General features: G+C 38.2%; 2 protein-coding genes across 2 annotated transcripts; one reads left to right on the top strand and one right to left on the bottom strand.

Annotated features, from left to right (window-relative positions):
* LOC143205312 (uncharacterized) lies at positions 1–1,653 on the bottom strand. Its single transcript, XM_076418548.1, has 6 exons — positions 1,445–1,653; positions 1,296–1,391; positions 1,077–1,235; positions 643–839; positions 395–594; positions 1–342 (listed from the first exon to the last, which is right to left on the bottom strand). The coding sequence occupies exons 1-6, from the start codon at positions 1,487–1,489 to the stop codon at positions 86–88; spliced, it is 954 nt and encodes a 317-aa protein (XP_076274663.1). The 5' UTR covers positions 1,490–1,653; the 3' UTR covers positions 1–85.
* Positions 1,654–4,790: 3,137 nt separating this feature from the next.
* On the top strand, positions 4,791–14,202 carry Sardh (Sarcosine dehydrogenase). Its single transcript, XM_076416985.1, has 14 exons — positions 4,791–5,009; positions 6,466–6,595; positions 6,661–6,784; positions 8,593–8,805; positions 8,865–8,952; positions 9,012–9,253; positions 9,308–9,491; positions 10,801–11,066; positions 11,126–11,326; positions 12,748–12,996; positions 13,051–13,456; positions 13,517–13,629; positions 13,684–13,841; positions 13,897–14,202. The coding sequence occupies exons 1-14, from the start codon at positions 4,886–4,888 to the stop codon at positions 14,084–14,086; spliced, it is 2,688 nt and encodes an 895-aa protein (XP_076273100.1). The 5' UTR covers positions 4,791–4,885; the 3' UTR covers positions 14,087–14,202.
* Positions 14,203–14,725: the final 523 nt, after the last annotated feature.

Below are 14,725 nucleotides of genomic sequence, written 5' to 3'. Positions count from 1 at the left end.
TTGGTGTTTTTTTGGTTATATTGGTAACAAGGAAAATAAAGATACAAATGGAATTTCAGTCAAATTAATGTAAAACTGTCAGGAATCATTTCCTTCTGGTGGGGAACTTGGGCTTGGTGATGCCGACGTATCCCAACACCTCTATGGGTCGGTAGCTGCCGACGCTCTGGTGGAAACTGGATGTGGCTACTTCGGTCTGGAAACCCCTAGCACTGGCCACCGCAGCCTCTTCCGCTAGCTCCGGTGGCGCGGCTTCAGCTGCCGCTTCGGCAGCTTGAACGGCTCCGGCAAAGGCGCACATTGCCTCGGCTTTCGCCAGTTTCTCGACGGCATCAGCCAGCTCTAAAACAATTGGCCAGAATCACAGGAAATCACGCGCTTCCAAAGATTCTACCGGTATCAGGTTCCTTCCTCAGCTGCAGACAGATCTCCACTTGACTGGCGGTGGCTTCGGCCAGTCTCTCCAAGGTACCCTTTGATAAATTCAGCTCGGGCAAGGTGTCAGCGTCCAGAGGTGGCTGTGCCAAGTTCAGCATGGCTCCCATGCTGCTCTCTTTGTGTTTCTTCAGCTCTTTTTCAACCGATCTGTCGAACCTAAAGACGAAAATGGTAAAGGCGTTTCAAACAGGCGTGAACCGGCACCATTGGATCAGGGATTCTTGGGTTTTCTTATCGATAGGGCTGCCGTCAGGTGACGTTTCGTTTCTTTCGCGTTGTTCCCGTTCCAGGAGTGAGTTCTCTCTGGATAGCTCTGCGTCTGGGACCGGGGGAGGCTGAGAAGGGCCGGGCATCAGATTGGGGTCCATTCTTCGAAATCTCGCCGACATTTGACCAGCGCTCTATAGAAGGGAACTTAGTGAAGATGATATACGGAATATCAAGTATTGGATGGAACAACAGGAAACTATTGTACTTTTTAAGTTATTTCAGTAAATGTACGTCAGTAATTATTATTTAGAATAAAATGGGGATTTTAAAACCATGGATTTTTTGTCACTTTTTTGTTATTGAATGTATTGTCATGTAACGTGATAATTTTTACTGAAAAAATGGTATTTTTTACGATAATAAACCACCTGGTCAAGTAACTCGGCCAAGTTCACGTCTTTGGGCATCCAGCTCATGTTATAGTCCATGGGGGCCCCAATCTGATCGAATTGGCCGGGATAACTGTAGGGACCAGGCGAGGTTCTGGCCCCGCACGGCATCCTTATATTCCCGGCGATTCCAGAGTACTGAAAACCAAGATCTAAATAGAACCGGAGATTTAGGAGAGGGGGGGAGGTAGAATGAACCTCGGGGTAGCTGGGAAACTCTCCGGTGCGGGTGGGACTCTTCTCCATGGATATGTGTATGGTCCGGTGGGAGGGTGTCTGACCCGACCTCGACGGCTGTAAAATACCCGAATTAGTCCCGTGGGGTTGGGGATACGTACCGACCCGACCGAGGAGCCTTGTCCGCCGCATACTTGGCCGTCGCGGCAGCTCATTCTGGACTGGAATTTTGTGGATTCGGGGCGATTATTCGGGGTGACAGCTTCTTGGAGATTTTGTGACCGGATACGGTGACAGCTGTCAATCGTTTTCCATTATTTCGAACACCCGCCACGTCAAAACCGACGTACGTTATTTAGAAAAATGATTTCGTTTCTGGCCCTCTATTTATTGTAGACTCTGTCCCGTCATATTTCGGAAAAATACGGCTTCATTTACTTCAGAATCTATATAAGTTATAAAATGGAAAATGGTTTAACACACAAGAATTAATAATTCATTTGAAAAACTCCGTAACAGAAGAACATAACATAATGAGAAATGAGTGAGAAATGATGTTAAGAGATGAGAAATTTACTCTTAAGGAAGTAAAACAAACACTTAAAGAAATCAATGATAAAAAGGCTCCTGGTTTTCACCTAATTACTGAAAGAGCTCTCAGGAAAATGCATAAAATTAATAACATTCTTATTTAATGCCATGAAAAGACTTAATTATTTTCCTAGCACTTGGAAAGTGGCGCAAATCGTTATGATTCTTAAACCTGGGAAAAAATCAGACGATGTCTCCTCTTATCGTCCTATAAACCTGTCATCAGTAAACTTTTCGAAAAACTATACATTAAAAGACTCAAAACAATCACATAAGAGAAATAATATTCTAGACCATCCGTTTGGCTTCCGGAATAAACACGAAACAATAGAACAATTACTTAGATTAGTCAACCAAATTAACAAAAAGTTAAACCTGGTTACAAGCCCGACTGGGATCATTTTCCTTGTCGGATTTTGCATTCTTGTCTAAGGACAATCACAAATATTAAACGATCACAAACATAAATTTGCGACCTTGCCCCAGGAGGATTCGAACCCGCGACTATCGCCTTTATCGTCTTTAGAAAAGAAAGAAAATATAGTCTATTCTATGTAATATAGTGCATTCTTTAATTGTGTGTATGCCCAGGGACCAAAATCATTCTTCTAATTAACGTATCCTGTCAATACCTACGAATACGTCAAAGCTTCATCCAAATTTGCTGATAATGGTCGTGCCTGTTGACGTTAAAGGACACTAACGTCATGTAATCGTTATCCGGAACGGCCAAACGTTCCCGCAACATTTCCTAACACCAAAACATGCAAACAAACATTTTATCACTCTCATAATAATAAACACGGAGAGTGTTCTAATTTGTGCCAAAAACAAGTTGTTTTTTTGTTTGTCTTAATCTTTCTCAAGACCCGCCAGCTTCTACTGGCGGCTATAGGAGTAAAATTTGATACTTCTGATAAAAACAATGATTCGCTATCGAGAACTGAGACAGTGGCGTAGCAAAAGTCGACCAAAATACGTTTAGAATAGTTTAGAAGTATTTTAATGTATTTTTATTAACAAACGGATATTATAAAAAACTATAAACTTTTCTGAAAGAAAAACCTGAAGATTATTGATCAATATAATCCTGTAATTGTAACAATTTATTGTTATAACCTGTGGTCTTTCACTAGTTTGAGGAAAGCACAAAAACTCTTATTTTTTAATCTATTCGCATTTACCTTACTTAGATATATTTTGTAGGTATTGCAAATTGACTTGTCTTTCTTAAAAATAGTTTTATTAACCAAATATGTATATGTTGATGACAAAAATCAACAAGAAAATAACTAATAAGCCCTTATTTACAATACAAATCAGAAAAAAATCAAAACAGATAGAGAATTGAGTGCTGAGGTTGAGAAAGACGTTTATATCAGAGAAACATGTAATTAATTTAATAATTTGAAGAAAAATTATTGATAAAAAACAAATTATAAGTAGGTATATATATTTTTAGGGCATCTTATTATCTTTCTATAAAAATGTTGACAGTAATGTGATGAAAGAGGCTGAAGGAAAATCGAATTTTTGCCCTTTCTGTAATTTGGTGGAATTCAGCAAAAAATTAAATGTTCCTCCTATTATTTCAGTGTAAGTCAAAGCTTCATGCTGTTGAAATGACCTAAGAAAAGTCTAAGTGAAATAGTCTAAGAAAAGAACGGGTTCTGAATTTGGCAGGTGGTTCTTTTGACACAGGGTTTCATATATTTGAAAATATTTAAAACGTAATTGTCTCTTAACGACAATATTGCTTTAATTTCTTTATAAAATATAATTTTTTTTGATATGTATAATTTAACATACATCCAATCATCTTAATAATTGGCTCTATCAGGGAAAAAAATGTTTTAAAATGTTTTATTTTTATTATGTTCTCTGGAATCGATCACCTCTTTCTGCAAATTAAAATAGTTTTGAAACTTAAATAAGTAACTGTAACTGTAAGATTCCGGAGATATCATATCAGTCATCAGTCAGACTGTTGTATTTCGAATTCATTCAATTAACCGACATCAAATTAATTATTGGGAAAAAAGGCAGGTTGACGTTGGATTGCCAATCATTCTGCAATTATTTGAAACATGCCTTGGTGTCGTTACGTAGAGCTCGGGCAAAAGTATTGCAGCTGAAGCTGTGAAGTCACAAAAGGTAGATTGAAGGTGCTCAAAGACCTGTAGTCATAAACTCTTTCAATTAGGATACCTCCATGCTTTGAAGAAACAGCCCTAGTGTTAAAAGCATCATAGTTCATGGTGTAAGACAACCAAAGGTGGATTGAAATTACTATAAACTAGCGTAGGCTACTGGAGTTGGACAGAAGCTTACTGTTGAGTTTCTGGAGTACCTCTGTTTTTTAACCGAAGACTATTGGAATGTGGAATAGCCAAAAGTTGGGGAAACATTCTATATAAGGTGTGTTATGAAAATTTAGATAGAAACAATGATATTTGAGAGATCATCAAAGACAAAGTGGTGGTCGAACGTACAGGCGATATTCAAATAATTTTAGTACAACTATAAGCTGTCCGAATGTAATTACAGCCACGTCATATCTTTGTTTGTTTCCTTAGGAAGAAGACGTTATATCACGGACTGATACAGCTCGTGGGTGTTAAGAAAGAGGCGTGTTTGTCACTAGGATATGTGAAACGTGAGGTGTCTAGACATACGGATATCGTTTATTTTAGAATAATATTGAGTACATTTCTCGAGCAAATCTCGTAACAACTATCGACCAATGCATCTATATTTAACCCAAACAATAACGATGCTAACACCATGCAAATATGCCGATATATCAATTAGTCCCGCGCCGTTCCGATTATATTACCATTTTCTATTGACCATTACGTAAGCCAGGGCACCGCCACTGGTGCGCGGGTCACGAAAATCTTAACATTTCGATACCGCTCCAGCATCCGTCAAAACTGTTAATTGCTCGCCACTCGATGGACCAAATCGTCAACTGCACGCGACTGCAACCGCTCTAATACCGCCAAAGTCCAACCTCGAACATGTTAAAAATCGTGAACAAGTGCCCCAGGTCCCTGTGGATGCTGTCCGGCGACGCGGTCCCATCGCCGAGACCGTACAGCAGCGATCACAGCCTACCCAGGAGAGCGGACGTGGTAATCATTGGTAAGTTTTTAATTTTCGAGCGAAATCCAACGAACGTTAAAATCCTTCTAAGGCAAAGTTCAATTGTCTCTTCGTCGACACCAATAACATTTATCAATAACAAATATGTTTTGCAGCAATCAATAAACAAAGCTGTATTTGTTTATGGCTAGGCATTTTCTGGTTTTTAATTTTTGAACAAACCGCTATCAAATAACGTTAACGAATTGGCTATAATTAACGCAAATAACAATTATTTCTTGATTATAACCCAATTAGAAATAATCTGTAGGCTTCGTTATAAATATTGAGCGTATTTATAGTTCATGTTATTAATATATTTTCAAATGATCGTTTAGAAAAGGGTTATGTATCCATGAATCTGAAACCACTTGTTATTTTTTTATTATTGTTGCTAATTAAAAACTCATTATCCTAAAAATACAATAAAAGCTAAAAAAAACATAGTACTTATTTCTATATATATTATTTCGGCCTGACACATAGATGGTGCTACTAGAATTAAATCCATATGTTGTTTAGTTAGCCCTAACGCTCGAAAGATGCGTGTATAAATTTGACAGCTGTCGGATCATTAGTTTGTGAATTATAGCATTTTAAGTGAAGCAATTTTTGTTATTCTGAAAAAAATGGATAAAAATTAATTTCGCGTGTTGATAAAATATTGCATTTTGAAGGGAAAAATACAGTTGAAGCAATAACTTGGCTTGATGCCGAGTTTCCCAACACTGCTCCAGGAAAATCAACCATCAAGGATTGGTATGCTAAGTTTAGACGTGGTGAAATGATCCGAGTGGACTGCACACGATGAACCCGCTCCAAAGCGTGGGAAAACGCAACAGTCGGCTGGCAAGGTTATGGTGTCTATATTTTGGGATGCGCATGGAATAATTTTCATTGACTACCTTGAAAATCGAAGGACCATCAACAGCGACTATTAAGTCATGCTTCACCAAGCCAATGCACCTTGTCACAAGTCAGTGAAAACGATGACAAAATCCATGAATTGGGCTTCGAATTATCTACTGTATTCTCCAGATCTGGCCCCCAGCAACTTTTTTGTATTCTCAGATCCCAAAAGAATATTCGCTGGGAAGACATTTTCGTCGAATGAAGAGCTGATCGCCGAAACTGAGGCCTATTTTGAAACAACGGAAAAATCGTACTACAAAAATGGTATCGAAAAGTTGGGGGGTCGCTATAATCAGAAATTATTACTTCAGATGTCTACTGACGTTAATTGCACAAAATAAATGACGTAATATTGCCAAAATTACCAGACTATCCTCTGGTATAACAACTTTCGACAAAATATTGCAGCCATCATACTCACCAAGCGTAACGCCTTCTGATTACCACTTGTTCAAATAGATACAGGTTATACAGATCGAAAACAAATCAATTTTCCTTAATAAATACGTTTTTAACTTAACGACTCATAAATAAAACCCCTTAGGTGGAGGTATAACTGGATGCAGCACCTATTATCAATTAACCAAGAGGGGCATCAAACCGGTACTGCTGGAACGTCACAAGATCACCAGCGGTACCACCTGGCATACCGGAGGGCTAGTGTGGAGTCTAAGGTATTGCGAATGCGAATTATTATTCGAATTGGAATCGATTATTTGTGATAACTTAACGATTTCAGGCCAAATGACACTGACATACAGATATTGGACAGGACGAAGCAGATTCTCAAGAACTTAGAGAAGGAGACTGGAGTTGAACCGGGTTTCATCAACAACGGAGGGATATTTATCGCCAGAACCCCCGTAAGTCATTAATTTATATCCATAAAAAGTGCTTTTGTGAAAATCTCGAGAATTTTTGAAGGTTATTGGCGTGTCCACTATCTGCTAAATAATAATCGACCCCCCCGAGAGTAAAATTTATTCTAAAAAATCGCTATACATTTAAAAATACCCAATATTTTGTTTAAATATCTTATTAATGTTATAAAACTAATGAATAATGTTAACACAAATGTTAAAAATATATACTAATTACAACCAGAGTTTCATAATACAATTAGCATGGTTATATCAAGATAAAATACCAACAAAAACTGATAAAACATTAATTTTATTTCGTTATATAGCGTCTGAACTATGACAAATATAAATTCGTCAAAGAACTGTTAACATGATAAGTAATATTATTGATGACGTTCTTTCTTAATAAATAGTTGAATTATTTTAAATATATATGAAACTAGCGACCCGCCCCGGCTTCGCACGGGTGCAATGCTGATACTAAATTAAATACACTACAGAAAAAATATGAACGTTGTATATAAAAACATAGCGGCCCGCTCCGACTTTGCACGGGCAAAAAATATATATGCCTATGTTACTCAATGAAAACATGATTAAAATCGATCCAGTATTTTTGGTTCATTCATTACTGCCCTTGGCCTGCACGCATTAAATTTGGAGTAAAACAATTCCTCTTCCCCTATACTTACTATGAAGATTTCCTGCTATCTTTGGAATATCTAAATTCATACAATTTTTATTACATTACACATTTTTAAACGCAAATTTTAAATTTGTAATATCTCCGAAAATATTTGTTTAATTTACATGCTGTAAGGAACCATATTGATCTATATTAATTGCACACTGTATTTAAGGTACTTAATTCGATAAGGATTAATGCCGTATTGCTTAAAATAACTTCATAAATAAGCCATTTTCTCACGTAAAAAGTAAACAATAAAAATGGTTAATGTGGGTTATCCCTAAAAGATAAACATATACCATCGCGGACTTTTTTGTAGACCTTTTTATGGTGTACAATACTGTAGTACATTAATTTGATCTAACTCGTAGGGTTAGGCAGCGTTTTTGCTAATTGCTAAATAAGCCTAAAAAAATAGGTTAATTTACGACATCACGTTAGAAACCTCTAAAATTAGCAATGTTGCCTTAGTATATTATGCATGTATTATACATATGAACCTTCCTCTTGAATCACTCTATCTATTGAAGAAAACCGCATCAAAATCGGTTGCGTAGTTTTAAAGATTTAAGCGCACATAGGGATATAGGGACAGAAAAGGCGACTTTGTTTTATACTATGTAGTGATAAGGCAAACAAAAATAATGATGTTTAGAAACACATGCTTCATAAAAAAAGCAGAGATATATCTTTTCCCACAATAACTGCGTCGTCGGCAAATGTTTCTAGTACCCCTTCTTTTGTTATTTGAGATATCAGCAGTGTTGAGTAGATATAGTAGTGGTTCCAAGAAACTACCCTCGGGAACTTCAGCCGAAATGGGTTTTAGTGTTGAAAATGCCCCTCATGCGAGACCCTCAAAATTTTCTTTCGAAAAGATATGATTCCATCAGTTTAACGACAGTTTCTCAAATAATTTTGACATCGCAACTTTCTGTTCTGTCGGTTTGTCAGGTTTTTTAAGCATAGCTATTTGAGCAACCTTAACACATTCCGTAAAAAAATATGACACCCTAACAAAAAAAATAGCAACGTACAGGGCAGACTCAGCGAATAGAAGAACGAAAATAGAATATCATTATGTTTCATCGGCATCCCTGTTATTTCTAACTTTTTTCAGGAACGATTTGAAGAATACAAACGTCTTCACACACTTGGTCACTATTTCAACATAGAAAGCCAGCTACTGTCGCCGCGTGATACTCAAAAACTGTGCCCCATCCTCGAACCAACATCGTTTTATGCAGCCTTGTATTCGCCATCCGATGGCTTCGTCGATCCCACCATGTACACCAACGCCCTGATGAAAGGCGGTACCGCCAACGGTGGCCAAGTAAGAACCCTCGTCACCAAACCCGGAAAATCACTCTCAGCATCATGATTTTCTTGTAGATCTTCGAGGGTACCACGGTAACCAATATATTAACGGAAGAAACCAGTCAGGGACTGAAGAAAATCGTTGGTGTTGAAACCAATAACGGTAGGTGGTACCCAAACTTTAAATCCGAGCAGTAGTTGTATTGGTTCATCATGAAACAGGTACAATAAAGACCAATACAGTCGTCAATGCTTCTGGGGCCTGGGGTCGGAAGATATCGAAGATGGTAGGCATCGAGATACCCCTCCAGCCAATGAAGCATGCCTATTTTGTCACCCACACCATAGAGGGAGCTCGCAGCTTCCCCTCGATCAGATGCCACGACAGTTCGTTGTATTTTCGGCCTCAGGGGGACTCGATCCTCTTCGGCGGGTACGAGAACAACCCGGAGATACTGAAAGAAGTACGTTGGAGGTATACGATTGATATAAACTGCAATGGTTCGGTTTCTGTGTAGGTTTCCGACGATTTCGACTTCAAACTGTACGAGTTGGACAAGAGCATCTTCGAGGGTCACTGGAAGAAGGCCACGGAACTGTGTCCCGTCTTCGCCAAGGTGGGGATCAAGTCGGACGTGTGCGGACCGGAGTCATTCACGCCCGATCACAAACCATTGGTCGGTGAGGATCCCATTGTTGTGGGTAAGTGAGCTTTGCAGACAGACTGTTCTAAACGTAGATATATTTAGATTACTTCATATGCTCGTCTTACTATCTTCGCACAGCACCTGCTGATTTTTTTACCATTTTTCATGTCTTTTTGTTGGAATTTCCGTTTAAATAATAGCAGGTTAATGAAAATTGCAGGAATTGTGAAGATTTCTGTTTCAAAAATAGATTTGCCTTAAAAACTGTACATTCTGAAGCAATTATACATAGAATACCGTTTATTTCGTCCTTGATAACATATATTTTGAAGGTTTTATCGTCATTCGCGAGGTAAACAATGTGAAAATATGAGATATTTTTTGCTATTTTCAAGTTTTTTTTGCAGCCATTTCTATTCAAATAGTCGCAGGAAAATGACAGGGGTTATAAAGAATTTCTCGCTGATTGGAATGGTGATATTATAATTTTATATAACCCATTGTTCTAAAGTTATACAATGAAAAATGCTTTTTAAAAAATGTGTGGATTTCTGTTTATATCACGAATCCTAAAAATCAATTATTCTGAAGGAGTTCAACGTGGACTTCACGCTAAGGATCAGGCATTATTTTCCTTCTAATTCCACTCTAGTTAAAAAGAGACACAGTGCTGTTTGATTAGTCCGAATACGTAAACGAATGAGCCTGTCAAAGTCGCACGGTTGTCAGACGTAAGCAAAATTCTTAAAAGAAATAGTGATAAAAGGTCTCTAACCTATTAAGTATTGTGGCTATATAATTAACTACACTTTTTAGATGTACTATAATGTTAAAATAAATTATATTTGATAACATTTTTGTTCAATTATTTTATTTAGATTAAAATGTTGTTGTATGTCAAAGCTAAACTGAACTAAAACTCAACATTGTGACGTTTTGACGTCACAAATTTAGATGACGTATGTATAAAACAGCTTTTAATAGACTATATATTGAGGGCTTCACCCGAGAGGTTAGAGATTTGGACACGTTTTCCTCATATTCCGTATAGTCGTAAAAATATGCGTTTTTCTACCGTTGTTTTTTTGTTGTCATTTCCGTTTAAGAAATGACAGGATAATAAAAATTACATCGATTATAAATAATTTTACGCTGAATCGAATAGTAAAATAACAATTTTTATGCAACCTTTGGTTTTTATGTAATACAATGAAAAGTGTGTTTTCAAGAAATTGGTGGATTGCTGTTCTTTTCGCATATCTTAAAAATATCCCTTAATCACTATATTAACCACATAATCGATCTCTATACACAAGATCACTGCGAATTGACTCTGCTACATATTTGCATTATTAACATTACAGGACTATATCACAGCGTAGGATACAACTCCCTAGGGATGATGTTCAGTGGTGGGGTCGCCGAGCAACTCTCCTACTGGATAGTCAACAGTAGACCAAATTACGCCATGCACTCGTTCGACATTCGACGTTTCTCCCAAAAACAGAAACCAGACATCGCCTGGGTGACCGAAACCAGTCACGAAAGCTACGCCAAGACCTACAGCATCGTGTATCCCTACGACCAGAGGTTATCCGGCAGGAACCTCCGGATAGATCCGTTCCACGAGGTAAGTTCCCGACTTTCTCCACGATAAAACCTTCATATCACTCGTTTCCTCTCGTACAGCACCTGGTGGCTAGCGGAGCCGTGATGGAGGAGGCCCTGGGTTGGGAACGACCGGCCTATTTCATCAAGGAGGATCGTACCGCACCTGTCAGAGGGTACGACTGGTACGGAAACTACGACCACGTGGCCAATTCGGATCAGCGTTACGTGAACGAGCTGGAGAAAGACCTGACGTTCGATTTCTCTAAGAACCATGACACGGTAAGATGGTAAAGTATGTGTACTGTCCGGATTTTTTGATATCAAGCTTAATAAGAGATTTTCTCGATTTAGTAGTATTGTCTCGGTACGACTGTTGATGTTCAGGCTTCGGATACTGTTAGCTACCGTGATGATAGCGATCCATGTCTTCTTGGCTTCCTGTAGTCTCCATTCAAAAAGTCTATTTCGCCAAAGTTCGCCTTTATACTTATTTTGGCTATCCACATTGCAATGCAATCTATATCACGAAGAATGCTTGAAGTCCCAAGATTCGTGTAATTGCTGTCATCACCGAACATCAGATCAGTCAAAAGTACAATTCAAAGGAACACTGTCTCCTAGATTAAATAAATCTCTGAACTGGAACCATCACAAGATGCCTGGAAGTTTTTTATTATCCTTAATGGTACAAGAATCTGCCCATTGGGCAGTGGGCATTTATTTGATAACACAAATATACGCGGTTTTGCACCTGAGCAACTAAAAGTTGTTTATAAGGTAAATTAGCAGCTGCATCCAAATTAGAGTCCTACAGTGATCGCTCATCATGTCTTCATCCCAAAATCCTTGATATGGCTATATTTTGATGTAGCATATCCCCCCAAAATATGAATGCTAGAATGTATTTTCAAAGACATTTTGGCTCAAATCTTGTGTGAATTTTGAATAATCTGGTGAATTATAGTTATCTATTAGTTAGAATATTCAAACTGTGCTATTTTTTGTGCATTTATATGGACCGACATTCATCGAGTAAAAGTACAGTAAACAAAGTTTTTATCAAGTGAACATTTGTACCGCTCTATTCTGCACGTGTTACAAAACGATTTCTGGTCAGTGTTTACTACAGCAGTACCGAAATATGCATCTTTGAATGTATTTGACATGATTTTTTCACGGTTACCGGAGATATAACATCCATGAAGTAATCAAAACGCTTTGAACCGACTTTGCAACGCCATCTTTGCATTCTCACACCTTTCAAAGCACAATAACAGCACGAAAACAAGTTACAAATGATGTTTGTGCAACGTCATCAGCTGAGAGCTGCATCGTTATAAGAGCGCAGTGCTGCCACCACGAACGAACTCGAACACTAAAACCAGTCTATAAACATCAAATTGAATATTTGAATTCAGAACATAATATGAAGAATCGTTCTCGTCTGTTTACATTCAAGAGTTGACCTGAACTTGTAATTAGTTTATAAATTCTCCTTAGAAGATCACTTCAGTAGGTACAACCTCACACTTTCTGCATCTAATACGTACATAACCTCCATAAACATTCAAAAAAGAGAAATACCACTGAAAATCGCTGAATAAAGTTGTAAACTTACAATGGACTGGACAGACTCTGTGAACAGTATAATAAAACCAAACCTTCCCAAAACTGATTCACGTTCCTTCACTTCACGGTAGATCAAAGAAGAGGCACTGGCTGCCCGTACAAATGTGGCTCTTTTTAACCTGTCCTGCTACACCAAGATGTACCTGGCTGGGCCTGATGCCGAAGCCGCTGCAAATTGGCTATTTACCGCAGATCTCAGTCAAAAACCAGGCAACGTTCACTACACTCTATCATTGAACTCCCGAGGAGGTATAGAATCCGATGTTACGGTAACCACGCTGGAGGAAGGCGGTGGAACTTTGGTCGGGCCCATTCTGAAGGTAATTCTAGTCGTTGATCATGATTTTCTTAGATGTTTATCGAGAATATCTCAGGGCAAAGGCTACTATATCGTCGCTGGTGGCCTGAGCGGGTACCACACCAAATGCCACCTGAGGAAACAACTGTACAAGAACAATTTCAAGTCGCGATTGTCAGAGATCACCGACAGGATGGGGATACTATCGCTCCAGGGCCCCAAGAGCCTGGAACTTTTGCAATCAGTCACGGAATCGCCAATCACCCACGACCGTTTCCCACCGGGCATGTCCAGCATCATCAAGATCAACAACCACCACTGCCGGGCGATGAGGATCAGTTACGTGGGCGAGCTCGGCTTCGAGCTTCACATACCGTACGCCAGCTGCGTCTCGGTCTATCACAAGATCATCGAGGCGGGCAAGGGCTTCGACCTGACCCTGGCCGGATTCAGAGCCCTCGATTATCTTAGTATGGAGAAAGGTATGCCAGTTCGAATGTTCCATTTCAAAGATTTCTTCCAAAACACCATTACATTTGCAGGGTACCACTTACTAAATAGCGACATAAGGGTCGACGATAATCCCGTCGAGGCAGGACTGCTGAAATTTTGCAGGAAAGACGGACAATATCACGGAAAATCCGTTGTAGAAAAGGTGATCTAACGATATTAATTACAAGAAAAAAGTAAAATGTCAAATAAATCATAGGTAAAACAAGAAGGAGTGACGAAGAAACGCTGCTTCTTCACCCTCCAAGACAACATACCCCTATACGGTTTGGAAACAATCTGGAGAGACGACGTTGTAGTCGGGTATCTTCGAAGAGGCGGCTATGGATTCGCTTTGGACAGCCCTATCGGTATCGGGTAAGTAACATCCCTGAACGACAAACGACACCCGCTAAAACTCGTCAATTTTTAGATACGTCACCCATCCCAAAGGCAAACCCGTCGAGAACGAGTTCCTCAAAACCGGCGACTATCAGATCGAAATCAGGGACAAGAAATATCCCGCTAGCCTGTACCTACAGAGCCCGTTCGATCCTACGAACCAAAGAGTCTACGGCAACTACGATAACCAATTCGAAGAGCAATCGCATTTTGAAGACTGAATCACCGAAACTAGGTTTGACGAAAAGGAGGCGTTCATTTTTAAGTATTAGTGATGAATACGTTTAATTTTTTACTTGTTAATTAACATAATAAATAATAAATCTTGAAAACATTACCGGTTTTTTTCTCATTTTTTTTCACGATGAAAATGTTGAGAGCCTCTGGATGTTCAAAGTTTAAGAATCGGAAATAATGATACAAAAAATGTTAACGGCTTGTATTATTTATTCAAACACCATCATAAATTATTAATAATATCCCAACTGTGTTTGTTGTAGAGATGCAAATAGAAACGAACGATTTTTATTTAAATATCAGTAGTTTATTACAATAATACAATAAATATTGAAAATAAGATGTATTCATTTTAATATTTTTAATGCAACCAGACATACACGGCTATAACAGTTAAAAACCTCTGTATAATTGAAGTTTACAAACTAAAATAATAAAAAAATATTGTTTTTTTAGTAAACTGCCCTATAATTTATGACAACTATATTTGCCGTTTTCAAATCAAAACAGTATTGATTACACATAAGTGATTAATTAAGTTATATTATGTACATAAAAAGCAATTAATGTACTTAAGAAATAAAATCCAAACTTGTTTTATTTAAAAATTAATATATTTTATG

This window comes from Rhynchophorus ferrugineus, unplaced genomic scaffold (assembly GCF_030347505.1).
Source record: "Rhynchophorus ferrugineus isolate W39M unplaced genomic scaffold, kcgeb_rfMv2 rfM11, whole genome shotgun sequence".
Classification (NCBI taxonomy): domain Eukaryota; kingdom Metazoa; phylum Arthropoda; class Insecta; order Coleoptera; family Curculionidae; genus Rhynchophorus; species Rhynchophorus ferrugineus.
Note: the sequence above shows the minus strand (reverse complement) of the source record. Positions and strands in the feature narration are given on the sequence as shown.

Coding starts and splice junctions, on each gene's coding strand:
- LOC143205312 (XM_076418548.1), bottom strand. CDS start 1,489: ATGAGCTGCCGCGACGGCCAAGTATGCGGCGGACAAGGCTCCTCG. Junction 595..642: donor CAAGAATCCCTGATCCAATG/GTGCCGGTTCAC, acceptor TTTCGTCTTTAG/GTTCGACAGATCGGTTGAAA. Junction 343..394: donor GAGGAAGGAACCTGATACCG/GTAGAATCTTTG, acceptor CAATTGTTTTAG/AGCTGGCTGATGCCGTCGAG.
- Sardh (XM_076416985.1), top strand. CDS start 4,886: ATGTTAAAAATCGTGAACAAGTGCCCCAGGTCCCTGTGGATGCTGTCC. Junction 6,596..6,660: donor GGGCTAGTGTGGAGTCTAAG/GTATTGCGAATG, acceptor TAACGATTTCAG/GCCAAATGACACTGACATAC. Junction 11,067..11,125: donor GGATAGATCCGTTCCACGAG/GTAAGTTCCCGA, acceptor CCTCTCGTACAG/CACCTGGTGGCTAGCGGAGC.